Raw genomic sequence first — 12,000 nt, forward strand, 5'->3', positions numbered from 1 at the left:
AGGTTTAATGCATCCGTTAAGAATTTGTCCTGAAGAAGATGCTTTAACTCTAAATCAGCTGACTCCAATCACACCCAAGTGTAGCAGCATGGCACAAAATGCGTCTGTCTTGCAAAGAAACTATTTTTTCCCAGTACTGTTGCATTAGCTTTCCTTCTGCAGGTCTTAGATTGATCTGTTTGTTCCCTGTAGCTGTCGTGACATATTACACACAGCCTGTAACTCACTCGAAAATATTTATTCATATGCTTTTGGAAGCTCTTGGCTTTTCGCTGGGATGTCTTCTTCTATAGATCTGCTAAGATTTATTCTTCTGCCAAAGTAAAGCCTGATAAAAGCAACTTATTTCTTAGGTTTAAAGGGGTTGGATCAAGAAAGTGGTTTGTTAAGGCTATGTTCAACTCTTGCAGACACAGGCTGCACATTTGTAAATTAACAAATTTAAGAAAAAATATGATGAATGTTCCAGCACAAAGCAGGTACAGACTAAAACAATTTGACAAAAAGAAAAGCCTTGACAAAGATATTTTACTAGCTTTACTGAGGTTTATTAGCTTGAAGGGATCACATCTCTCCTCCTCTTTATTGCAAAAGAGGTGGATGGGCTAGTAGACAATTAAGAATGATTCTTGAGATCTATTCAGCAAAAGTTTTTTACTGTAGGTTTTCAATAAGGCTGATCTAATAAATATCTTGACAAATGCATTTGGTCTAAAATGGACCACTGACCTTGGCCACTGTTTATGGCATCAACAAATATGTAACATACGAAAAGGTTTGAGAACAACTGCTTAATAGGCTGCCCTGGAGTGCGTCCCTACACAGGAGTGTCTCAAGTTTAGCTTACTTGTGCCACTAGAAGAAACATCTCCATCGACAGATCATAACCGAAACGCAAGGCAAACTTCCTCTACATGAGAGAACCAACAATGGTTGAGTTGTTCTCAAGCCTTTATGTATATTATTATTTTCTACTAACATACGTCCACATAAGCAGGATTTGAGTTGGTTTTAATACCAACCAATATCACAAGGATTAGACACATCACACTTTTGAAAATGTAAGTATGCTCATGGTCAAAAACAATGGTGAATTCTGCTATAATAACCTAAAGATATTGGGAGAACAAATGGCAGTTACAAAGATAACTCCCACAACCGACCACCATCAACATTGGTCTTCATGAATTGTTCATTATCCTATGCTCCCAATACAATATCATACAGCTGCCATTGGCATGCAACATTGGTAACTTATTTCTCAACACCTTTTTTCCTTTTAATCAGTTGATAGTGTTCATGTGCTTACTGTAACTGAAGCTAATAGAGTTAGGGTGTGGAGTGGTGTGTTGTGGTCACCAGACGCTGTTTCTCGTTGGTAATGATGTCTGCTATCCCTCCCTGTAATAGACCAATTATTCTGCATGCTCTCTCATCAGCAAACAACTATTAAATGGTGGTCTTACGAGCCACGTATTTGCTTCTTGCAAGAACGGATATATTTTTTAACAAATATATATATTTATATTTAATCTTTATCATGGCACCAAATACTATAGTTTGTTTCTTAGTTCTACAAGAGATGAAAGAACTGAGTTTACTTACCCAGGATTGTAGAGCATTACAGTTGAGAGATTTTCACAAGATTTTGAAAGATCTGTCATTGATAAACTGAAAGTAGACAATAGGCCACTCTGCAAAATAAGCAGCATATGCAGAACATTAGCATAAGAGTCAATTTCTGTTGCAGTTAACACATATACTCATAAAGAGATCATTTACATTAATCTAACTCCATCCAGAGCTAGTGGCACAGAGTCTCTGGTATCTGGGTGTCTTTGGAGCCAACTTCTTGCATTGACTTTCTTGCAAACATATAAAAGAAACTCATGGTGATGCTCTCCTTAGCTAGGCTTGCAATTACCTGCAGTAATCTCCACTCGGTACAATGCTGTTATTGCTATTTGCTAATACCGTATTTGCTCGATTATAAGACGAGGTTTTTTTCAGAGCAAATGCTCTGAAAAATACCCCTCGTCTTCTAATCGGGGTCGTCTTCTAATCAGACCTCAAATAGAGTCTGATTAGGAGACTAAGATCCAGATCCCCCGCACCGCTGCAGGGGACCTGGATCCTCCTGTCTCACCCCCCCCCCCCCCATCATACACACACTTACCGGTGCTTCCTGCTGTATTGCCGGGGCAGCGGGTCGACGTCTACGCGATTCGCGTAGACAACGTCCGCTGCAGCCGGAAGGAGGTGTGGCTAGCAGCGGGGGTTGTCTGCGTCCGTCGCGCAAACCTTCCCCGACTGTCAGAGATCAGAGTTCCCCGCACCGGTGCGGGGAACTCTGATCTCTGACAGCCGGGGAAAGTATACGCGACGGACGGATACAAACCCCCGCTGCCAACTCCACCTCCTTCCGGCTGCAGCAGAAGGCGACGTCAACCCGCTGCCCCGGCTGGAAGCACCGGTAAGAGAGGGCTGAGAGGGGAGGGGAGGGGAGAGTGTGTGTGTGTGTGTTAGTTAAATGGGGGTATAGGGTGTGTGTGTGTGTGTGTGTGTGTGTGTGTTAAATGGGGGCATAGGGCATTTCTGGAGTGGCGTTAAGGGGGCATTTAATAGAGCACTCTGCCTCCTGAAATGCCTTATACACCTATATGCCACTCTGCCCCATAATATGCATTTTAACCCCCTAAATGCCAGAGTGGCATATAGGGGTATAAGGCATTTCTGGAGGCAGAGTGCTCTATACAATGCCTTTTAACTCCCTTAATGCCACTCTGCCTCCTGAAATGCCTTATACCTCCCTATATGCCACTCTGCCCCATAATATGCATTTTAACCCCCTAAATGCCAGAATGGGATATAGGGGTATAAGGCATTTCTGGAGGCAGAGTGGCATATAGGGGTATAAGGCATTTCTGGAGGCAGAGTGGCACATAGGGGGTCAAAAGGCATACCATGGGGCACAGTGGCATATAGAGGGTTAAAAGGCATATCATGGGCCACAGTGCCATATTGGAGTGGCAAGCCTGGGGGCAGATGTGCGTAACTGGGGGACAGGTTGGAAAATACAAGAAATAAAAACAAAAAAAATATTTTTCTCAATCATAGCTTTTATTAAAAAAAATAGTTTACATGAATTAACATTTACTGGTAAAACTTTTTTCCTTTAGGGTCGTCTTATATTCAGGCTTTTTCTTTTTTTCCTAAGTTAATATTCAGATTTTGGGGGGTCGTCTTATAATCAGGGTCGTCTTATAATCGAGCAAATACGGTATAAAACAAAGTGCTTAAAGTTTGCATGTAATATCATGTAAAGGGACACTGCATCTCCCAAATTTTGATGAATGACCACCTAGCTTTGGAACATGAATGGATTAGATACAAAGTGCAGTTGTGTGCTTTTGCTACGTTAGAAGGTAGTGATTAAATAGTAGTGAGCCATAAGGGTGGTGCAGAACCTAACGATATTTTGTATTTAATGCAAGGGAAAACATCCCTAAAAAAGACTACCCTTCGTTTTGAAAATAAATATATCTTGTTTATGATGAAAAACAGCATTTTGCATTGGCAAAGCCATTACCTACTCATAGGCTTTGCTTTTTATAACTAGTGAAAGCATTCTGTCTTTTTTTGTAGATAAAAAGCATCATTTTCACTATTAAAACATTAATGCATTCATTGCCCTTAGATACTAGGATTCACCACTCTTTAGTAATTTTGCTAATTTAATTGGGTATAATAATTCTCTTGTTTTATTTTATCTCTAATAGCCAGTGTATGAACCATTAAATCAGGTTTATTTGGACTTTTGCTAAGATGCACACAGATCCATTAAATTGCTTTTGCTTTAGGTAAAAGAAGGAAAGAAGACATGGGTAATTACAGAGAGACGCTCAATCATTTAAAGGAATGTCTGTGATTTTCTATAGATTTCACTCTATCAACCAGTTGAAAGAAAGCACTTCCGAGAAATGCATTGTCAGGCTCTAAGGAAAAAAAACAAAACTAAAAAGGAGTATATCAGAGAACCTTTCTGTTGCTATATAAACTCCCCATATGGCAATGCCCTTAGATCAATAGATACGCTGTACCCTTAACACATGACCCTTAATGATGCACAGAGGTGACAATGTGACGGATTCGGCGAGGAATAACTTTCATTAGGGAAACAGGCAGAATACAATTCCTTTACTAATGCTATGAAAGCAGTATTGGGTAGGTGGTGAGTACATCATTATTTCAAGCTGCTTCTTCAAATAGAATAATAAAAGGACAGAACAATTGTAATGCGCGTTTCTAATGCTTGGAGTTCTAATTCTGTGTTACGTAGTTGGCAATAGGGCCAAGACAGCTGTCTCACCTAGGTGGTGGCACTCAGCCAGAGATCAGCGCATGGAACAGACGCTGAAACATTAAAAGGTGCCCACCTAATACTCTCTCCCCTCATTAATTAAAACCCACAAAATTATAGAAATGAATTTATTTTTAAATAAAAGTGGCAGAAAAGTGGAGCTCTTGGAGACTACTTCTCCCATGGTCTTCCAAATGACAAGTGTTGTTTCCTCATTAAAACGTATAGACCTTATCTCCATCATGTTGTGTATTTCTTTGTCTTGTTTTTTAGTAATATTATCCATACCTTCCTCTTCTCCCTCAATTTCGCAGCTTCCTTGGGATGATTGAAGCGAAACATATTAGTCCTTCCGAGTAAAATAACAGCACCTTAAAAAATGAAAACAGGTACAAATTCACAGAATGCTTATTGTAATACCAAAAAAAACGAAATTGTCTTCTGTTTAATTTGCTTTCTTTGCTACTAACGCAACAGGCAAAATACAAAATAAAGATATTTCCTTGTATTATTTAAACAGAAAAAAAACTTCCTGCTTTGATCCCGCTGCACCATAAATTTAGTTTTTTTATAGGTTGTTTTATTTATTCTTTCTGGAAAGCATTGACAATAATTGATTCTATGGTTTATGAGGCTGAAACGAGAAAAAAAAACATTTAGGGTTTACATTGATGACAACAAGTGATAAAGATATTGTTATTGTTACCTTGAAATACTTCTGACCTTGACAGCAGGAAAATTTCAAATGTATTATAGTTATAAGAACCACTAATATTCACTAAGTCTGAATGGAAAAATGAACTTCTTTGTCAGTGGTTTAAGCACTTGATTTTGTCCGTCAGATATCTTACTTTTGCTTAACTAGATGGGAAAACCTTTGAAAGGGACGGTTTCTCTTATCAATGGGACATTGTGCAAGCATTGTGTTCGGTGTTCTAGGATGTCAATGTGGGCAACACATTTTAACACTGTTCTTTCGAAACTAATGTATTACGTTTCTTTTCGCTATTTAAGAGGTATGGAGCTCCTTTATATGTTTTTAGCTTAATAGACAGAACTGAGTTCATAATTGGATAGATTGTAAGGTAATTTATCCTTTTTGTCTCTAAGCGAAAATTGTTATCTTTTGCTATATACACCAATAAATAATAATTACTTGAATGACTTGTCAAGGAGGGTTCATTTAAAGCTCTTTTTTTATTTATAAAAAAGGCAAAAAGACCAATTTTTTTTTATATCCGAGGATGAACGCCACAGTCAGAATTGATAAATCTAGTTAAACCTTATTTGTTGAAGGCAATATGGAATTCCTGGTCCGTTTACAGACTATTCAGATATGACTGGAGCTTGCCAACCACGATGCGCCTGTAACATGAGCTTGCAAGCCTTCTCAAGCGTCTTTTGTCAGTGACAGCAGCACCTACCGTCGATGCTCTGAATACCATGTAAGATAATCAGTAGAAGCAATGGGAGTGCCTGCAGCACACGTGTAGGGGTCTGAACAGCCCGCTGTGTTCACCAAGCCAGCGCTGGAGCTGACTGGAGGTCAAACAAAAGTTTGGCCAAACACATCTCTTGCATGGAAAATAGTTGTGGGGGTCAAGCAAAGGGCACATGTATATGGGGGATTCTGCAGAATCCACCCATACATTCGCAGAGGGGAAATTTAAAGAGACCACACATCTTCATCATATCCACTTAAATACCGTATTGGCTCGGATATAGTCCGCCCCCCGTATATAGGCCGCACCCTAAAAGTTTGGTGCTTTTTTAAAGAAAAAGGTTTTTTTTAATAGACATGCTGCCACTCTGCCCCCCCCCGAGATATGCTGCCACTGTCCTTCTCCCCCCCCCCCGAGATATGCTGCCACTGTCCTTCTCTCCCCCCCCTGAGATATGCTGCCACTGTCCCCCCGAGGTATGCTGCCACTGTCCTTCTCCCCCCCCGAGATATGCTGCCACTGTCCTCCTCCTCCTCCCCCCCCCCCGAGATATGCTGCCACGCTGCGGGGGATCTGTATCCTAACCCTGCTGCCTGCCCGGCGCCCGGAACTGCATGTCCTGGGCGTCGGACGCTAGACCCCGAATATAAGCCGCACCCCCACTTTAAAGACTTAAAGTGGGGGGAAAAAGTGCGGCCTATATTCGGGCCAATACGGTACGTATGATAGCTGATAAGTCCTTTTACATTTATGTGGTGTCCCCTTGCAAATGCACTGGGGATTCTGCAGCTTCTCCCTAAGGTAAGTATATATATATATGTATATTTATTATCTTTAGTTTTTAACATTGAATGATACATTTGAAAGTATTTACACATGCATTGTTTGTTAAGGGTGTTCTTGTTTAAACATCCTGTAAAATTACAGTTTGTCAGTCTCAAAACGTTTTTCAATTTTGTGACATGCCCATGATATGCATAGTTGGTTGTTTTAAAAAGTAACCAGATTATCAGTTTCAAAATAGGATTCTCTATTTTTTTTCGCATCAATACAATTTGATTTCTGCATATAGACACAATCCAGCAAATCTAGATTGAGTTTTATGGATACACTGCTAACATGTAGGGTTTTCCTGCTGAGCCGTAAGAACATTTAATACTTGCTTTCCGTAAGCAGGAAAGTGTCAGAAAGTGTTTGGCCAGCAGGCATTTTTTAATCATGTTATGTTGCTGGGCTACTGAATTAATACCAAAGGAGACCACGATTTTATTGTGTACTTTATCACTGCAACAGAAACATCTACATTCTTCCAATTTGAATAATCTTATTTAGACCGTTGTTTGCACACAGAAATAAACAAGAAAATTAGGTGCTAATTCTAGAGATAAATGCATTTTTGTATCTACTTATAAATACACTTCCCAGTTTGCATATATTTGTTATGCAGAACAACAAAAATCATAATTGTTGGATTATTGTGCATTGATTAATAGTCAAACCTTAAATTAGTGTGTGTAAACATTTAAGTCTACTCAACATTTACAATAAATGAATGCCCTCTACTAACAGGGCATTTTACCCATAATGCCCCTGCATATACTGTATACAAAACAAAAACAACAGAAACTACACTTCTGTATCAGCCAACGTCTTCAGTTTTGTGGGTCCTGTCCCGTTGGGAACTAAAGAAGGCACAGTACTGAGGTGCTATATAAATTTTATTACAATTTGGCATTACATATTTTATGTAGAAAGCTTATTTACTTCTCATGGGACTGTACACGAATGAAATACATACTATTAGAAAAATGCACACTGAGCAATGTTAAAACATGAAACACACAACACATTTTGTTATAGAAATGGCAAACTGCACTTAATTCAACCTGTCAAAGGCCTGCTGTTTAATACTGCACTGGAGTCTTGTCTTGTTTAATAATAAAACACTCACAGGGTTGAAGTCTGATCTGGAAAAATCTAAAGAATGTTGCTACTACTTGAAACCCTACATGGAAAAGCAATCAACACAAGCGTCAAATATGCACAAATATGGAAATAAAGTACATGAACTTCAATGACTACTCTGTGAACAGAACAATATGAAGAGCATTTGCAGTGATTGAAATCTTTAACATACAGCAGAACAGAGATCTAGAACTCCTTATTTATTTATTTATTTACAGGAACATACACTCACTGGCCACTCTATTAGGTACACCTTGCTAGCACCAGGTTGGACCCCCTTTTGTCTTCAGAACTGGCTTCATTCTTTGTGACATACTTTCAACAAGGTGCTGGAAACATTCCTCAGATACTTTGGTCCATATGGACATGATTGCATCACGGAGTTGCTGCAGATTTGTGGGCTGCACATACATGATGTGCACTATTAGATTGAGATCTGATGACTGTGGAGGCCATTGGAGCACACTGAACTCATAGTCATGTTCAAGGAAACAGTTTGAGATGATGTGAGCTTTGTGACATGGTGCATTATCCTGTTGGAAGTAACCATCAGAAGATGGGTACACTGTGGTCATAAAGGGATGGACATGGTCAGCAACAATACTCAGGTAGGCTGTCACGTTTAAACAATGTCCCCCACACCATTACACCACCACCGGCCTGAACCGTTGATACAAGGCATGATGGATCCATGCTGTCATGTCGTTTACACCAAAGTCTGACCCTGCCATCTAAATGTCGCAGCTGAAATCGAGACTCATCAGACCAGGCAACGTTTTCCAGTCTTCCATTGTCCAATTTTGGTGAGCCTGTGTGAATTGCAGCCTCAGTTTATTGTTCTTAGCTGACAGGACTGGCGCCCGGTGTGGTCTTCTGCTGCTGTAGCCCATCTGCTTCAAGGTTCGATGTGTTGTGTGTTCAGAGATGGTATTCTGCATACCTTGGTTGTAACCAGTGGTTATTTGAGTTACTGTTGCCTTTCTGTTACCTCAAACCAGTCTGCCCATTCTCCTCTGACCTCAACAAGGCATTTTTGTCCGCACAACTGCTGCTCACTGGATATTTTCTTTTTTTCAGACCATTCCCTGTAAACCCTACAGATGGTTGTGCATGAAAATCCCAGTAGGTCAGGGGTTTCTGAAACCCCCATCTGGCACCAACATCAATGCTACGTTCTACGTCACTTAAATCCCTTTTCTTCCCCATTCTGATGCTCGGTTTGAACTTCAGCGAGTTGTCTTGACCACCTCTACATGCCTAAATGCATTGAGCTGCTGCCATGTGATTGGCTTATTAGCTATTTGTGTTAACAAGCAATTGAACAGGTGTACCTAATAAAGTGGCCAGTGAATGTATAAACTATAGTATGGAACTTTATGTTGTCCTAAAATGAATAACTCTCTGGGAAAGGCAGGTAATCTTTTAATGTCCTGGTTCATGATTTCTGACCATAGTCTGTCTTCCAACCACTACAGTAAGAAGAGGAAGGACTCCAGGGTAAATCTGCAACCAAATTCACAGATATCTTCGCTTTTACAAAACAGGGAGTGCTGGATAAACATTTTATCCCACATATTTCTAAATTTCCATAGTTAGTCCTAACAAGAGTCAAGCTCAATGTCGGGTGAACAAAGAAAAAAAAAAATAAACACGTGAAATGTAAACATTTCATTGGATGCTTCAATTATTAGTACAGTCATCATATCCGTATTAAATTCACTGAAAATGTCTATTAATCCTCCATAAATGCACAAGGATTTGTAACAAAAGGTCACATTCTAATTAATATGTGCTTTTAATTATCTGGACATCAACTGAAGCAAAGAAATTAGCAGTACAGCAAAAGATTTCTGGCACAGCAAACAGGAATTATAAGACACCAATTAGAAAAGAACTTAATTAGAAAACTTTATTACAGCCTCTGATATTCAATAAATAAAGACCTCCTCGATATTCAAGGAAAAACACATTTCAATTAACAATGTCCTCACGTATGTACAGATACTACAAAGTTAACATGATTTAATACCCGTAAACAAATATTTTCAATATCTTAGTCCACTGCTTTTTATAATTCATAATATGATCACTACTGTTAAGTCCCAACACATTTGCTATACATGTCGTCTCTAAAAACAAGATACACCATTTGCAGTTAAATGTACTAATTTATTTGAATATACGTTAACTGTGTTAAGCAGAATTTTAACATATTATGGACACAGGTCCAGTAGGTCTTCACAGTTAAAGGTAAAGGCCAAAGGGAACTGTGGCTTGTCTACAGTTTATTCACTGTGGGGCAAATGAAAAATGAAATACGAGAGGCATGAACAGGAGCACAATCAACAGAATCCACCTTTGTAAAAGTTTAAAACATAATTGTCTGATGTGAATTTAGTCTTGATATTACCTATTTGATCTATCTTGGTTACCCAGTCATGACTACTGGGCACTGGTGATCTATGAGTGCTTAATTATAACAAGATTTAACAAGAATACAATTTCTATTGGTTGGCCATGCATGCATTTACCAAAGAGCTATCAATCTATTGTGAAGGCTGTGGGTTTGTTTTGGTCACGAGTATTTAATCAAACCACTGCAGAAAGTCATGAACTGAATGCACATTTATTTTGGCATATGAGAGCTCCTGGTACTTTATCAAGTTTCAGGCTTCAAGATGTTTTTCTTGACTGTCATTTTTCTCATCTCCGTGACTTTAGAAGAAATAGGAATATACGAAATCTAACCAATATTTACTGCATAAGCCCTGACCATCCAACTCTTCTTACCAAACCTCTGCCGTCACTTGATGCACTAGATGTAATCTGAAAGCAATTCCCTTTCCTTTTTTACTAGCTATTGCTATTTCCAGCTCATCTCACTTTCCCAATTACTATTTTTTAGTAAAAAGAAATCTATATGGTTCCCCATCTGTAAATGAAATTTCACTGACAGCTCCGATGAAAGTCCAAGAGAAAGGCTTACTAAAAATAAAAAAAGAATAAAGAAGCAAGAGACAAAGACTGGAACGAAAAAACCAGAGCACAAAATCAAGGACCTTCCAGACCGATCTTCCACACATTCATGGTCTTTAATATAGAATTATATATATATATATATATATATATATATATATATATATCTCTTATGTTACAGTAATATTATACATTACTTGAATTGGGCACGTCTGCTGCATAGATTATGTATATGGTCCATTGGCCAGTATTTAAAGGTCAGGTTGAACCAACCTCAAAGTGAAACAAAAAGTCTATGCAGGGATTTCTATGATTCTGGTGCAGGAATGCACAAAGATACATTTGTGATAAAGATAATACAGAAAAATACTTTTTCCCAAGTTTACTGAGCATTGATTTAATTGCCTTTGTTTTTGTCTACATATTTGGATACAGGAATCTTATGCCCTTAAAATACAAACATGAGTTCCACGACAAGCGCTCAAAATCAACTGTATTACTAGGTTATTGCATTACTGTAACTGCTTTCTTTGATGAGGGGAGGTAACAGCTAACATTTTGGAACAGTCTATATGGTTTAATATATTTAGAAGAAAAAGAGACAAAAAAAAGACTTCCTTGTAGATCTCTGCGTATGTGCTGCTCTTCCAAGTCACTGATCTTTCCAAAACGGGAATCTTTTATCAGACATCTGCCAATTATATCGCACAGCCTGAGGAGGTTGAGTAAAGCTATCTGTAGCTTCAAATGTTCCAACAAAGCCTATCAGTTCAGCTAAGTGTGATATTAAAAAGACTTACCGGATAGGAAGAAAATGCCAGAGGGGCAGTGTCTGAATTACAAATTACAGCTATTGGGGTATAACAATTAAATATGTCCCTAACGGAAGGGGTTGGGGGCATGGATGAACTTTGTATTAAATTAATTTTAGCAGTGTGTGACCAGGACTGGTTTCCTGCACAGTTTTGCATATGATACAAGACAGAACTCAATCATTCTTTATTTATTGACAAAGCTTAAATGGGAAGTAAGGACTTTCTTCAGGGTCAGTGAAGTAAAGTATTATGCTGCTCAGCTTCTTCACTTCGGAGGGTGCTTCCCGACAACATGTTCCTGGGTCCCTACATATGCATTCTCTGGGGATTTAGCCCAGCGGTGAAAGAGGACAGGCTTAGCAGCTCTGCTGTGGGTTTCTTTGCATGAGACATGAGTCTGGAGTATACATTTTCCTGATCTACAATACATGGTCCTTTTTTC

The 12,000-nt window shown here is 38.9% G+C and overlaps 1 protein-coding gene across 1 annotated transcript in view; it reads right to left on the reverse strand.

Annotated features, from left to right (window-relative positions):
* Positions 1-12,000, reverse strand: part of LOC149303225 (kinesin-like protein KIF16B) — a 120,536-nt gene that overhangs the window by 61,829 nt on the left and 46,707 nt on the right. Inside the window, exons 16-17 of the mRNA XM_089481387.1 lie at positions 4,649-4,731; positions 1,606-1,694 (exon numbers count right to left, since the gene is read on the reverse strand). Coding sequence (XP_089337513.1) covers positions 1,606-1,694; positions 4,649-4,731 — 172 coding nt within the window. The remainder of the gene's footprint in view (positions 1-1,605; positions 1,695-4,648; positions 4,732-12,000) is intronic.

Source organism: Sceloporus occidentalis, unplaced genomic scaffold (assembly GCF_023333645.1).
Source record: "Sceloporus occidentalis isolate IW3139 unplaced genomic scaffold, rSceOcc1.0.p SCAF_15, whole genome shotgun sequence".
In the NCBI taxonomy this organism is placed as follows: Eukaryota; Metazoa; Chordata; class Lepidosauria; order Squamata; family Phrynosomatidae; genus Sceloporus; species Sceloporus occidentalis.